The sequence below is a fragment of the Chlorocebus sabaeus genome, chromosome 19 (assembly GCF_047675955.1).
Source record: "Chlorocebus sabaeus isolate Y175 chromosome 19, mChlSab1.0.hap1, whole genome shotgun sequence".
Taxonomy (NCBI): domain Eukaryota; kingdom Metazoa; phylum Chordata; class Mammalia; order Primates; family Cercopithecidae; genus Chlorocebus; species Chlorocebus sabaeus.
The window spans coordinates 20001103-20017211 of NC_132922.1; the positions used below are offsets into that span (position 1 = coordinate 20001103).

General features: G+C 49.0%; 1 protein-coding gene across 5 annotated transcripts in view; it reads right to left on the minus strand.

The window, feature by feature from the left end:
• The window catches only part of OSBP2 (oxysterol binding protein 2), a 239448-nt gene that overhangs the window by 80554 nt on the left and 142785 nt on the right, over nt 1–16109 (minus strand). The window contains exon 1 of one of the 5 annotated variants that reach the window (XM_007975435.3): nt 13293–13516. The exons of the other annotated variants lie outside the window; for them this stretch is intronic. Coding sequence (XP_007973626.1) covers nt 13293–13371 — 79 coding nt within the window. The 5' untranslated portion in view covers nt 13372–13516. Of the gene's footprint in view, nt 1–13292; nt 13517–16109 lie in introns of those variants that run through there. 5 annotated transcript variants of the gene reach the window in all.

The following is a 16109-nucleotide window of genomic DNA, read 5'->3' on the forward strand; positions in this document are numbered from 1 at the left end:
AGCCTGCAAGTCGGCCTGCCCAAGTTCAAACAAGCCTGGCTCTGCCAGTCACTACCGTCATGGCCTGGGACATACCCTCTCTAGCCTGTTTTCCCATTTCTAAAACAAGAATAACAGCACCCTGATAAGCGAGCAGGGGACTTGAATTACAAGATATCAAACTATATTGTAAAGTACTTAAGCCACTGTGGTACTAGAGCAGGGGGAAAAAATGTTCTGTGAAATGAGAGAGAGCACCCCAAACAGACCTAAACGTATGTAGAACTCTGACAGTTGTCATAAGTGTTAGAGTGGATCAGAGGGGAAAAGAGAAACTGCTCAATAAATAGCACTGAGATACTTCGTTGACTACATCAAAAAATAAAATTAATGGCTGGGCGTGGTGGCTCACGCCTGTAATCCCAGCATTTGTAAGGCCAAGGCAGGAGGATCACTTGAGGCCAAGAGTTCAAAACCATCCTGGGCAACATAGCGAAACCCCATCTTTACAGAAAGAAAAAAAAAAAAAAATTAGCTAGGTGTGGTGGCACATGCCTGTAGTCCCAGCTACTTGGGAGGCTGAGGTGGGAGGATCGCTTGAGATGGGGAGGTCGAGGCTGTAGTGAGCCATGATCATGCCACTGTACTCCAGGCAACAAAATGAGACTTTGTATCTTAAATAAAAAAGAAAGAAATAAAAAGATTAACTACAAAAAAAAAAAAAAAAAAAAAAAAAAGATTAACTACATATTTCATATCATTTACATATGTATACAGAAATCAATTCCGGATACATTAAAGACTTCAGTGTGAAACTTGAAAACTTTTCAGGAGAAAATATTAGAAAATACCAATGTGGTCTCCAGGCAGAAATATAAAAGGTCCTATCTATAAAAACTGATAAATTCAACTACATTCAAATTGAGTGTCTTTTGAAAGTGTGGTGATGGCACAAGGATAGACACATAGATCACTGGAATAGAACTGGAAATCCAGAAATTAACCCTTACATTTACGGTTGATTTTCAACATGGGTGCTAAGATAATTAAATGGGGAGAGAAAAGTATTCTCAACCAATGGCATTGGGATAGCATGCAAAAGAATGAAGCTGGATGCCAACCTTACCCTATATTAAAAAATTAAAATGAATCATAGATCTAAATGCAAGAACTAAAACTATAAAATTCCTAGAAGAAAACCCAGAAGTAAATCTTCTTGAATTTGGATTAGACAATGGTTTCTTAGATATTACAAAAGCAGATGACAAAAAAAAAAGATAAGTTAGACATCAAAATTAAATTTTTTTGTGCTGCAAATGAGACTATCAAGAATGAAAGGCCAGGCACGGTATAACCCCAGCACTTTGGGAGGCCGAGGCAGGCAAATCACCTGAGGTCAGGAGTTCAAGACTAGCCTGACCAACATGGTGAAACCCTGTTTCTACTAAAAATACAAAAATTAGCCAGGTGTGGTGGCGCATGCCTGCAATCTCAGCTGCTCAGGAGACTGAGGCATGAGAATCACTTGAACCCAGGAGGCCGAGGTTGCAGTGAGCAGAGATCACACCACTGCACTCCAGCCTGGGCAACCAAGCGAGACTCCATCTCAAAAAAGAAAAAAAAAAGACAAAACAAGACAATACATAGGAGAAAATATTTCTGAATCATGTATCTGATAAGGGACTTGTATCCAGAATATATAAATAATAACTCATATAATAATAAAAAACCCAAATAGATAATAGGCAAAGGATTTAAATAGGCATTTCTTCAAAGAAAATATAGAAATGGCCAGTAAGCACGTGAAAAGATGCTCAACATTATTAGTTATTAGAAAAATCAAAACAAAACCACCATGAAATATTACTTCACACCCACCAGGATGACAATGATTAAAAAACAAACAAAACCCAGAAAATAGCATGTGTTAGAGCAAGGATTTAGAGAAACTAGAACCCTAACACATTCCTTGTGGTAATGTAAAATGGTGCAGTCACTATGAAAAACAGTTGAGCAGTTTCTCAAAAGTTAAACTGTATTACCCAGCAATCCCACTCCTTGATATATAACCAACAGTGAAGAAAACATACATCCACACAAAAGTTTATACACAAGTGTTCATAGCAGAATTATTTATAATAGCCCCAAAGTAGAAATAACCCAAATGTCCATCAACTGATGAGTGGATAAATGTTCTATATTCCCACACTGGAATACTATATGGCAATAAAAGTAAATGAAGTTGGAAGGCTGAAGCGGGAGGATCACCTGAGCCTAGAAGTTTGAGGCTGCAGTGAGCTATGATCACAGCACTGCACCCCAGCCTGGGCGACAGAGCAAGATGCTATCTCAAAAAAAAAAAAAAAAAAAAAAAAAAAAAAAGGACTGATGGTTAAATAGAGGGATGTATGGAAGGATAAATGGTGATCAAGTACATAAAGTAAAATGTTATTGGTAGAATCTATGTGGTGGGTATACAAGTGTTGATTATACAGTTCTTGCAACTCTTCTCTGTTTGAAATTTTGTATAACAAAGTGTTGGTAAAAAAAAAAAACAACACTGATAAGAGAAGATCTTCTATAGAAAACATACTTTCCAACTACAATAATAATATCACTGTGGTTTAGGTGCAACGCTAGACAAAACTAGCACATGACGAAGAAGTCACAGACCTGCAAGAGGCTAATATACTAGAAGAAAAAAATTCAAACCCAGCAGAAAGCAAAGATACACCCATTAAACAATGAGATACTGTTTTCAATTCTCAGCACAATTTAAAATGCTATTAAATCCTGGTTCTGGTATATGGTGAGACTAGCGGCTGGCTCTGAGTCCCTTTACTATGGCTGTGTGATGAGGCAAATTCTGTCTCCATATCTCAGCTCCCACACATACAAAATCAAGGGAGAGACCTCAAACCAGCTGAGGTTCAGGGTGACAGGTCAAGGGACAAGCAGAGCTCAATTACACAGGTAGGTGTATGGCCCAGGCTTTCCATGCACAGTAAGTAGCTAGTATTATTTGTAGTTATCTCTGCAAGAGAATTACACATTTTTAATTTTCTTTTAGATGCTTTTTTCTCCTATTGGATTTTCTACAATGAGCATGAACTATCTTAGTAACCAGGGAAAAAAATGTCATGAATTATTTTAACAGCCAAACGGTGATGATTTGGGACCATGTCCTCTAATCTCTATCTCTAACAGCGGAGGGCTGGTTCCATGCCTTCCTAGCCGTACAGTTGTGTGTTTCTAGGCCTCAGTTTCCTTGTTTGTACCATAGGGGTTTGGTAAATCATCTCTAAGAACCCATCTGATGGTAACAGTCTAGGATTCTATGGCTATAACATTTTCTTTCATATGGGTGACTGAATCCTTCTCAACTCAATGTGAGAACTCGCGCATTGACACCTTTCTGATTCAAACTTTGAAAAATGTGGAACAAGAATACAAGTATATATGGCCACATTTCCCATGAGAGTAAGAGCTAAATCAAGCCAAGGGCCATTTAAAAAACTCTAAACTCCATGCAATTCACAGGGAGACACTCCTGGAATGCAGCTTTTGTGGCTGCGGCTGGCTGGGCACTCAGCCCCAGCTCCCCTGCAGTGTGCCACTGCCCAGCCCTGAGACCGGGGTCACCTCCCCTTCCTTCTAGGGAAATCCGTCTAGTCCACTGAGAATGCCAGCAGGTTTCAGAGGCCCCTGAGAAGTTAACACCCTGCAAGGAAACTCTGCTGGCTGCAAGGAGCCCAGTGACCGTGATCACAGAAAGAACCTGGTATTTCCAATTAAGAGCAAGTCCAAACAATGATTCCAACTGCGAGCAGCTATCTGCAGCCACTTGAATTACCTGCTTCGCACAATACAAGCAGCAGCTCCTCCCAGCCCTGAGCTGGTAAGAAGTGGGCAAGGGCAGAAGGGCAGAGGGGGATGGTGAGAGTGAAGTAGGCACAACAAAGATGAATGCTCATACTGGGAAAAGTGCCCAGAATGTCCCAGGACAGTGAGATACTTCCTGGTCACTTGTTCTGCTTGGCCAAAGCAGGCAAAGAGGAGCAGAAAAAAGGTCAGATCATCACCAGAAAGAGCTACCAGGGGTCAGGGTGAGGTCAAAGCAGGCACAGAAACGGCCATGGGAGAAGGTAATTAACTTTGGGCTGAGGAGATCCAAGAGGGTGATTAACAGGTTCTCCTGTGGTGCTGACTTTGAGTGCTGATCAGAGCAGCAGGATGGGGGCTGCTGGTGGGCATAAGTGGCCTCCCATCAGACTCTCACCCATGCTTGGATTGGGACCTCTGCATCTGGAGTGTCTCTTGGGAAAGTTAAAAGGTGGATTCAGTACAGTCAAGTGAGCTGCTTCCCACTAGATAACTCCAGAGAACAGGGGCAGTGCCAGCATCACGGCCCCAATTCAGAAGGGCCCCACCCTTGGTTTAATTCTCAGCTATTGCTGTCTTGAAATTCTTAATAATTTTTGCAAGGGACCCTGTATTTTCATTTTGCACTTGGCCCTACAAGTCAAGAAGCAGGTTCTGCTAAAGGATGGTAGTTCCAGGGACCACTTCTCCAAACCCCAACCACCAAGGACAGTGGATCGGTGCCAGGGTCCCAAGAAGTCCTGTCTGGCTTGGGTTCCAGCCACACACAACATAAACCAACTCCATTTAGAATGCTTTCCTTTGGTTTTCCACACAATGGCAGGACACAGTGCAGCTGACAAGCCATCAAAGGGCAACAACAAATAATAACTGAACTAGTGAGGACACTTCATGCTTTCTGGTTAGTCAATTGCAAGTGAAAACACTAACAAGGCACATTATACTGGCCAAAGAATAATCTCTCAGAATGATGGAAGTCTAACGTAGGGAAGCTTACAGCAAGGCGTTGTCCATACCCACCCCAAGCATCATGAACCAGAATGCTCTTGCCAAGGGTGATGGGCCTGCCAGAGGAAAGCATTTACACCCTTTGACTCAGCAATTGCATTCTTGGGAACGTGTCCAGGAAAGAAACACAAAGGAAAAACTTTACATGCCAAAGATGCTCAGGCAGCAGTTGGCTACAGTGATGATCTGGGAAGAACCTAAATGTCTAACAGAAGGAAAAGGCATTCCGCAGCCTTCCAATGAACACAAAGCCTGCGATAACGTGGGACAGTGCTTATGATGTACAGCCATGTGAAAATGGCTTTTTTTTTTTTTTTTTTGGATCTCAATGATATTAAAAGGATGTTTGTATCAAGGAAAAACATTGACCAAAAATAGAGACCTAAAAACAGTGGCAAAGGGATAATGGAGTTACGGAAACACCATGCTCTTGAACATCTGGAATTGTTGTCTAACAGTAAATAACCCTTAAAAATAATGAATGCCCAGGGCACAGGGGATTGGTCCTGCTGAATCTCAGAAAGTCTGGCCAAAAGCAAAGCATGTGTGCTGGGGGACAGGAGGGGAGTGGGATTGGGGAAGGGATTCTGCCAGGCAGATGAGCAGTTACCAAATGGTTAATGAACTAAGAGTCACATTCCAGGGGCCCCGTCCCATATAAACTATGCTGCTTCTAATGTAAAAATATCCCCGGTGGAGGGATGCACCCAGTGGGCCCGACCAGGAAAGACACTTGTCCTCTACCCAGCCCCACCTATGGCAGAAAGGCTGATGGACATGCCAGGCCAGGACGCTGCAGGCAGCCCCAGGGCGCTGTCCAGGTGGGGTTCCTTTCCCCAAGTCTGGGTGGCCTCCTTCCGCCTTGACACACCACCCAGTGTGAGCAGCTACTATTTCTGAAGATGTGCGTCAGGAATCATTACTCAACACACACGTCACAGGGAAACAGGACATAAAAGGAAATTTATCTTTGGCAGCCCAAAGCCCATAACTTCATCTTTATTCATATTGCTCATCTATTTCATCAGATGCTGCTGCTGGTTTGAGCTGACTGGCACTTTACAGGAAAACCAGGTGCCAGGAGAATGAATCTGCAGTGGGCAGGGTTGTGCCCTGCAGAACACTCCCTGATGAGGTCACAGGAAGATGTCCATCCAGCAAACCCCTCAGTCCCAGCTCCAGCTCAACCCCATGCAGCCAGACTCAGGCCCCTCTCCCCGTTTCACTAGCCACCTTGAGACCTTTTCACTTCGTCTCCCAAGCCCTGCTCCCACTTTGGCCCCTGTCGGGTCACCTGTCTTAGCCTAGCACCTAGGCAGCCCTCTTTCTCTTTGCCCAGAGGCAACAGAGGTAATTGTGCTACCTTCAGAACCAGTCGAGTATTATTCCTAATAAATGTTTTTTTAAACAGGGCTGTTGCATATGGTTGAGCAGGTTGTACATTGCACAGCCCTAGGGAATGCCAATCACAACAGACACTATAGATTTATTTTTATTACAATGCAAATCCAGCAAATGGAAGAGTCTTGTTCTGACAAATCAGTATATTACAACAGTTTAAAAATAAGTAGAGGTACGGGACCAGCATGGTGGCTCACGCCTGTAATCGCAGCACTTTGGGAGATTTGGCTTATGCCCGTAATCCCAGAACTTTGGCGGGTGGATCATTTGAGGTAGGAGTTCAAGACCAGCCTGGCCAACATGGGGAAATCCCATCTCTACTAAAAATACAAAAATTAGCCAGGCGTGGTGGCAGGCACCTGTAATCCCAGCTACTCAGGAGGCTGAGGCAGGAGAATTGCTTGAACCCAGGAGGCGGAGGTTGCAGTGAGCTGAGATTACACCACGGCACTGCAGCCTGGGAGCCTCCAGAGCAATACTCCGTCTCAATAAACAAACAAACAAACAATAAGTAGGAATAAAGGGTCTTGAGGAAGAGGCGTCCTTTCTAATCTGTGCAAGGTGCCAAGTGAGCCCACAGCAGCCCTGCACGCCAACCTGAGAACGCCAAATGAACCAGCTCCCTGGAGAGCACGCTATGTTCTCCAGGCTCCTTGGGGCCACCAGTGGCAAAGAACCTTGACTGCCTGGCTGGGGGATCCTGGGCCTGTCCCAGCCCCATCGCCCCCACACTTTCAATAGCTTCCTCACTGTCACTGGGCATGCTGTGGCACAGTGAACAGCCACAAGTGCACAGGGCTGGTGCTTGGCCCAGGAGGGTTCCCTCTTCTCTGCTGCACTCCACCATCATGACCCTCTTTCCTCTCCAGGCCCTTCCAGTCCAGCACAACTGCCCCTCGCTACCCAGGGCTCAGGGTTGGCATGAAGCCTGTTTGCTGACAGGGGTTTTTGTATAGTCAATAAAAGCACTGGGGGAAGCCTGCTCTGCCCACCTCTCCGTCTTCTCCCCCCCTTCCTTGAGCTCTCGCCCTCTCTACCTGTAGGCCTGCCCCTCACACAGTGACACTCACATGCACACAGGTGTGCTGCCCTCCTGGCACCTCCAACATGCTGCTCCCCCCCCAGGACACCCTTACATACAGTGCCCCCAATCCACCCCTTAGCTGCCTGCCCATGTCGGGCCCGCTGCTGGGATCCCTGCCCACTCGCAGTGCCTTTCCTCAGAGCTCATGGACTCCTGCATGCCTCAAGCTCTGTGCATATTCTCAAATCTTCTCTACTTGGCATGGCCAGCACCTCCTGGACTCTGAGTGTGGCCAGCCAGGGCCATGCCAGTCCTCTCCTCCTACATGGGAAGAGGTCAGCGTGCAGGGTCAGAGGGATGCTGGCCTGGGGATGAGGCGAGCTGGGCTCTGCTAATCCCAGCCCCTCTGGGCTGGGTGCCTGTCACCTGGCTGTGGACACTGTGCCCTACGCAGCTGCTCGGACAGAGTGAGTGACCGACAGACACTGTTGGCCAGCTTTTCTGCCTAACAGAAAAGACAATTTCTGTCTTCTCTTACCATTGGCTGTTCTTTGCTCTGCCTCAAAAGCGTTGAAACATTCAAGACCTCCCTCTGGCATTGAGCCTCTTTCTAATGACAAGGAATCCCCCCAGATCACCTCTCTGTATTCCCCAGGCTCTGAGGTTCTGCCCCAGAAAGTGAGTCCCCAGCCCCACCCACTGTGGCCTTCCCTTGGGCCAGGCCCCTCGAGAGTTCGGTGAGCCCCCAGGCCATAGCCTTCCCCTTGACCACCATTCAACCAACACGTGGTTAAATGCTGGGCGTGCAGGCTCTGGCCCCACTCCTGCCTGTGTGATCTTGAAAAAGTCATCTCTCCTCCTTGAGCCTCAGTTTCCCCATCTGTACAATGATATGGCCAATGATCATCTTCCTTGCTACCATTGAGCACCCTTCCGTGGGCCACAGGCTTCCCACTTTTCCCTTATTTCAAGTTGCAGAGGAGCGTCACCCCCCGATGAGGGAGTTGAGGTGACTTCTTCCATATCTCCCCTAGGTCTCATTTGGCTCCAAGGACCGGACTTGTCCCATGCCCACGGGCCCATGGTTGCCTTGACAGGTTGACTCCTTGAAACCGTTCTTCTTGGCCTCTGTGCAAATTAAGGCAGTAAAACGTCACTTCCCCAACAGGTCTGCTTGTAAAATAATGTGCATGCTTATAAGGAGCCGGACTTACACTGGAGGAGATGGAAAAGATATTAAGAAGAATGAGCAGCCACCATATGCCAGGATGGGCAGGGGCTTCCATACGTATTACTGCCATCAGTTTAAGATACCAAGTAGAATTCTCACCACCTTAGGCCAAAAGCAAGCGGCCAGAGGCTCTGCCATGTTAGGTCTTCATGACAGAAGGTACCGCTTCACAGTGAGTCACACCAAATAACAGTGACAACTCGGTGTGGGAAGACATAAATGGGGTCAGCACTACCATGAGGCCTCCTTTCCACAAGCCACACGCCACCTCCAGATCCGTCAGAGCTGTGCTCTCACCACTCACTTCACATCCTTTCTTGCCCATCTGTCCTTTCTGATGTAACCCACTGGTAAGTCCCCTTCCTATATCTCACCCATCATGAGGTCCTGACATCTCGCTGAAGCCTAACTGAGCATCCGCATCCTCACCCGCCTACCTCTTTTTCTCATCCTCCGATACCCAACTGGGTGTCACCTCCTCCAGGAAGTTCTCCAGGATCCCCCCACCCCAGGTTCACCTAAGAGCCCCATTGCCCTCCCTGAGTTTCCCTGGTTATTCCAGAGGTTCACAGTGGGACCAGAAGGGAAAGGGTGGGGGCAGGAAAGACTCCAGCCTGAGTTAGGGAAGTCCCAGTGCACCAGGGAAATGCCCCCAGAGGAAGAACAGGAACCTGAGGCCCCCAACCAGAGAGGATGCTCCTTGTCCCCTGGCCTCAGATGGCCCTTCCCTTCGTTCACTTCCAGGTGGTGGGCTGGTTCCAAACACCAGTTAGACAAAAGTGCTGAGTGCTGGAGGGGAGAGGGTGGCATTAAGACACAGATGAAAGCCAGCCTCCATGTCTGGGAGCTTACAGCCTCAAGGAGGGTGAGACTTGCATCAAACAACCCAGTCCTGCTACAGAAGGGACCCAGGAGAGGTCCGAAGGAGGGGGCACCTCCAGCCTTGGAAGGTCGGGGGAAGCTTTAGGAGGAACTAGAATGGGCATTGCGCCTGCAAGGATGTATTTATTATGAAGGAGGGGCAGGGAGATTGGGCCAAGTAGGCGAGTGAGGGTGGACTGGGCATGCTATGAGACCAGGCCTGAGGAGTGGCAAATGTGAATCCCTGGGAATCAGGAGGACATTCTGCAGGTGCAGGGAAGAGATTAGAGCACAGAGCCAGTTCCTTGCTTCAGGCCTTAGTCCTCCCCTCCCAGGAACCTCAGCAGATGCCAAATATAGAGAGTGCACTTTGGCAAGCTGTCCCCTAAAAGTCCCCATTTGTGAATTTTTGAAGGACCCCGTGTCCTCCATCAATTCCCAGCTGATGTTCCAAGAGGCTCCCTCTCTGTCCTGGCCTTTAAAGATGCAAACACGTCATCAAAAACAATAACCCCTCAGAACATTCCAGGACCTGGTGCTCACATCATAGCCACTCAGAGAGGCTGGTGCACCCGTGCCACCAAGTTTTCTGGGGGTCTGTGCAAAGAACCTAACCGCCTGACCTGGTATGTCCCCCTGATGGCCCGTGTGGGTTGCCATCGCCCTGATCCCCTCCTGTTTCTGTGACACATCACCCAGTCAGCTGGAAGTTCAGCTCAGCGCTCTCCACTGGGCAAATCAGAGCTGGGCTCAGTATGAAGGCTGGCTCCTGGGCAAGCAGGGGTGCTTTGAGGCCGCAGATGAGAAAGTGATGACCTTGGCAGTACTTTGGTCAGGGCCTGCCCAAGGCCACCAGACTCTGACCTCTGGTGAGCCCACCATGCCAGGGTGTGGGGTTCATATGTTCTGCTCTCAGTGATTTATGTTCCAACCAGAAAAGATCCACGAGTCCAACACAGATCTGCACATGTGCATACACACATAAGTGCACACATACAAAGGCAAAGGGGAGAATGGCCACGGGCTGAAGTCAGCACTTACAAGAGACCTCAAGTGGGTGCTTCCCCCTTTTGTGGCCCACTAGGCTCTGTTCGAAGCACACAGAGACACAAATACATAGGTGATTGACAGACTGGTAGGCACAGATGCATAGTATCTCATTTCAACCTCCCAGCAATCTTGCCAGGTAAGTAAGGTTTTTTGTTTGTGTTTGCCTCCTGAGTAGCTGGGATTACAGGTGTGCGCTACCACGCCAGGCTAATTTTTGTATTTTGAGTAGAAATGGGGTTTCACCATGTTGGAGAGGCTGGTCTCAAACTCCTGACCTCAAGTGACCCACCCACCTCGGCCTCCCAAAATGCTGGGATTACAGGCATGAACCACCGCGCCCAGCCAAAGTAAGTAGGTTTAATGCCATCTTTTAGATGAGGAAGTTGAGGCTCAAAAAGGTAAGAAGCTGGCTGAAGGCCAGGCAAGCAGTGACGCTGTGCTTTGAACATGCCATTGCCCATGCTTCCCTAGGGCTCCTCACATGCTTATTAGGCCTGGGAGCAGGGTGGGGACTTGTTTTTCTGGAACCTCTTTCAATCCGAGCTTCCCCTTGTTTACAAGGGTGGGGGCAACGGAGACTCACAGACAGGCACAGACACACAGCCCAGCAGCAGAGTCAGGACAAGAAGCCAGGTCTCCTGACAGCCCAGCTATACCATGGGACCTCCAAAGTAGAGGCCCCTGTGATACACCTCCATAAGGCCAAACCCTGTCCTGCCACTGAAATGGGCACCACCTGGACCTCATCCCTTAGCATCCCAGAGCAGGCAGCAAGCCCAGCTCCCTCTTCAACTTGCACAAAGATGAGCTTAGGTGCATGATGAAATTTCACCAGAACCCTTTCCTCAGGGGAAACTTGTCTGCGGTGACACCTTACCAGAATACCCTTCAACATGTCTAAAACAGGAGGCCAGTCTCACCCTGTTTGCATGCTGAGGACGAGGACCCAATCAATTCCCATAACGATGTCAGGGGCTAGGTGGCTCCCACCTCCCAAAGCTGATCCCTAACCAGGCCTCCCGCAATCCCCAGCTACGTATGTGTTTTATGTGGAAATCTCATAAAAACAGATTGCCAGCTTCTCTTGAAAACACCCTTCTGGTCTCCGCAGGCCCACTTTCACACAGAGCACCTGAGGGACAAACTCTCTGTTCACCCCTACGGCCTCCGACATGGAGGCTGAGTTCTGGCTGCTCTTGACTGCTGCTCTCGCGGCTGGGCCTCCTCCTGCTGGTGCAGCAAGCTCTGCTCCAGGCCCTGTTCTAAGCACAGTGCCTACCAATGCACAACCTCCTGAGACCCCTCCTCCCCAGGCTTGCTGTGCAGGGCAGGACACCAACAGGAGGATAAGGTGGAAGGCTGGCCTGGAGGGGTCTGGCCGTCAAAAAGGTCACCCCATCACTGGTCTCAAGATACAGCTACTCTGGTCACACCTGAGGTTTCCTAAAAGGTGACATTCCCCCACAACCAAGCCAAATGCTAACAGACATCAGGTCCAACGCTCCTTGTTAACACTTCCAGACAAGGACAACCAAGAAAATCATTAGGTGAGCCAAGAGAAGAAAAACAATGTCTTTTCTTTTTTAAACTAACTCCGAAATTCTCCCTCAGAATAAATCCATCCAAACCGATAACAGAAACATCACTTAAACTTCGCGTAAAGAATATGACTGCTTTAGAAATGACGCTATATCCAAAATAAAAACTGTAAACTAAGACCAATCCTCTAAAACCGGAACATACACTTTGGACGAAATTTACTTGCAAGTTTCCTTAAAGGACCTTTAAGACGGAGGTGTAGTACCAACTCCTAATGAAATACATTTGAAATGTTTACAACTGCACACACCCTAAGACCTCATATGGTGTTTCCAGAGAACTCACATGGTTGGATGGGATTCCCCAGCCGAGGCGTGCAGCCTGCAACTTCGAAGTCCTCTGGAATGGACCAGGGTCTTATGAAGCCATTAGCATAACCAGTAAGCAGGCAAAGTTAATTACAAGGTTTATTACAGATCAGAGAGCGCTGATATCTAAAGCAGCTGTTTCTAATAAATTCGTGTTAAGTGAAATTCACCGCCTCTGTGTCTTTTAGGTCTACAAGGTTAAAGAATCCTAATTTTCCCCAGAGTTTCAGATGTTAACAGAAACACTCATCAAGGTAAATACAGTCAAGTTTCACTGACTCAAAATTTCCAGTAAAGAAGGTTTCAAGCATCAGAAATTGCAGGCAAGAGCTTAGAGAGTTTGCAAGGCCTCCATTTAAGACAGCTAAGGTTTTCCCCCATGCTAGGAAGGGCCCTTGGGCTTGTGAGCCTGCACACCCCAGGGCGGTCATTCAGGATCACCACGGGAGCGGGAGGGGGTGTTGCTCAAACCAGGCGGCCACTAGGAGAATCATGCACTGAGCAAAGCCGACACCACTGGTGGCCCCAGGACGAGGCCCTTGTGGGCAAATCAGCGACTGTACAGGGGCTCCAGGGGCCTGCCGGCCCCAGGCCAACTCTGGGGAAGAAGAGGTAGATAGGTGGATTAAACACCGACCGCCGCTTCCCCCTTCTTTTCATAAAGATATAGATTATATTTCGTTTTCTTTTTGCATAGATTAGACGGACAAGTATCTAGCCGCAGCCCCCTCTCCAAAATGCCCCGCGCGTGAAGCAAGCTGGGAGCGCACGCCGGCGGGGTGCGGGGACAGGGGTTCCCCGAGGCTCCCCGCGCTCCCCACGCTCCCCACGCCGCGAGGGAGTGACATCAGAGGCTCGCGTGGATCGATCACTCAGCAAAGCCCGGCACCGGGCGTGCATGCGCGGGAAGCCTGGCCTCCCTCCGGGTGGAAGCCCGGCAAGCACTAACCCTTCTTAAATTTACTCAGGCAGCCGGAGCTGCAGAAGGAGCGCAGGGAGGCCGTGTCCCAGCAGCCGCGTCCCTTCATTCCCGCGGCGGGGCAGCCTCCGATCGGCGGGGCGCTACATGGCGCCGGGTCCCGGGGGCTTGCACGGACGCGTGCACAGCTCGGTGGGCCGCCCGGCGGAGGCGGCGGGCACTCGTGGGTCCCGGCGCCGCGTTACCACAATGCACCACTGCCGCCCGCCACCCGGTGCACGAGCGCGTTAACCCCGTCCGCGCCGCGGGAGCCGAGCCCAGCCTGAGCGGCGGTGCAGCCTCCCACTTCCTCCCGCCCCAGGAGCAGTGCCTCGTCCCGCGTCGCCTGCTGCTCCGCGCGACCCCGCGGACGCCCGTGCAGGCTCCCCACTTCAATGTCACATTTTAATGCTGTCCCCTGCAGCAACAAGCCCGGCGTTGCTTTATTTCAAAGGGCAAAGATGCCCTTGAGAGCTAAGGGGCACGTGGGAAATGGGGATGGCCAGGGGCCTGACGGTGATTCCAGGAAATCGGGGTCACCTCTGAGACCTGCTCATCTTCTGACCCCGCTGCGGTGGCTGGTGCACCTGTGTCTGGCCACCTGCAGCCACCTGGCCAACATGCGGGAAGAAAGCAATAGGCAGGGCCCGGGGGAGCTGGGTTCCCTCAACGCTGCTGCCACAGCAGGCTTCTGGTCATAACGTCTGTATTTGCCCAGGCCTTTGAACACAACTCCCCCGTCCAGCTGCCCACAGGTATAACCAGTAAGCAGGCAAAGTTAATTACAAGGTTTATTACAGATAACCAGCAAGCAGGCAAAGTTAATTACAAGGTTTATTACAGATCAGAGAGCGCTGATTTCTAAAGGAGCTGTTTCTAATAAATTCGTGTTAAGTGAAATTAACTGCCTCTGTGTCTTTTAGGTCTACAAGGTTAAAGAATCCTAATTCTCCCCAGAGTTTCAGATGTTAACAGAAACACTCAACAAGGTAAATACAGCCAAGTTTCACTCAGGCAAAATTTCCAGTAAAGAAGCGCCCACCGCCTCCCCGGGGCAGCCCACCGAAATCTCCGTAGGATGTGTGATGGGCGTCAGAAACCCAACTGTTCAAATCTGAGCTTCCCTAATCCCGCACCCCCGTCCCCCATTTGTACCACACCCTTCCTCAACCCTCCCCACCTTAGCTAGTGACATCGTTCAGGTCAGAAACCCTGGAGTCATCTGTAACTTCTCTGTCTCTTAGATCCACATCCAGTTGGTCAGGCCATCATGATGGCGGTACCGGTAGAATACAGCCAGGATCCCTTGACTCTCACCACCTGCATGCTGTTTCTGGGACCTAAGATGCCCTCACCTTGCCTGTGGACTCTTACACAGCCTCCCTACAAGTGTCCCTGCTCCCACTCTGGTCCCCACAGTCTCCGCACAATGTAACAGCTGAGAGATCCTGCTCACCTATGTCAGATGCTGACACTCTCCCGCTCAGAGGTCTTCAGCTCCACACATGGGCCTGCCCCACTCCTCTGCTGAGGCTCCTACTTCACTCTGCCCTGTTTATGTCTCATCTTTCCCACTGGACTACAGGTTCTGGGCCCTGGGACTGAGTTTTAACCACTGTTTCGTCTCCAGCAGAACCCTACCTAACTGTGCCACCTTGCAGTAGCTCAAGCAAAGGAATGGATCAAATGTAATTTACCGAAACGGAATCCATTTTCACCAATTTAAAGCTTTTTCAAATACACATCAAATCTCCTGTTTTAACATCTAATAGACTCAGGGAAGGTGGTGCTGGGTCAATAATTCCCATCCAGGCCTTTGAAGCAACTGAGTACTTCTTTCACCCAGAGAATTAATCCTTAACAATTGAGTTAGATTCACTGGCCCGGGGGGTTAGAAGGCATTTAGCCATTCTGGGCCTTGGTTTTCTGGCTGCAAAATGAAGAGCACCACGTGATGGAAATGGTCGCAGTGATGGAGTGTTGAGAACACCAGGCTGCATGCTTGACTTGCATTTCCTCGTTTCATTCTCACAGAAAAGGCTTGTTTGGTAAATTCCACCAACGCCCTCTTTTACAGATGAGGAGATTAAGGCTCTGAGGTCAGGTGACTTGCCCAGGGTCACCAGGCTTGGAACTGGCCTGGTCTGGCTGGTATCGGAGGCCACACTCAGAGAACAATGCTCTGCAGGATCCCTTACAGAGACTACTGCTCCTTGGGCTCCCAGAGGCCTCATGAGAAAAAATGTGGAAGTCTGGAATAGTGTTTTGGTTTCTTTTTAATTTTTAAATTATTATTATTATTATTATTATTATTATTATTATTTTAGAGATGGGGTCTTACTCTGTCACCCAGGCTGGAGTACAGTGGCAGCATCATAGCTCACTGCAGACCCGAACTCCTGGGCTCAAGCAATCCTCCTGCCTCAGCCTCCTGAGTAGCTGAAACTACTGGGACACACCACCGTGTCCAGCTAATTTTTACTTATTTTTATTTTTTGTAGAGACAAAGTTCTCACTTTGTTGCCTAGGCTGGGCTGGAACTCCCAGCTTCAAGCAGTCCTCCTGCCTCAGCCTCCCAAAATGCTGGGATTATGGGTGTGAGCCACTGGGTTCGGTCGGAGCAGTGTTTTGAATGTTTTGGGGAAACATTCAGAAACATACACGCAATTTGTGTTTAAGGACTTGCAAGAATAAATCCAACCCAAGGTATTTAACCAGGCATTATGAGTATTGTGGAATCTGAAATCTGGAGGACTCTCTAATGTAGAACTGTGCCTTCTGTCCTAGAGGCTGAAGAAGAGGAGGGCA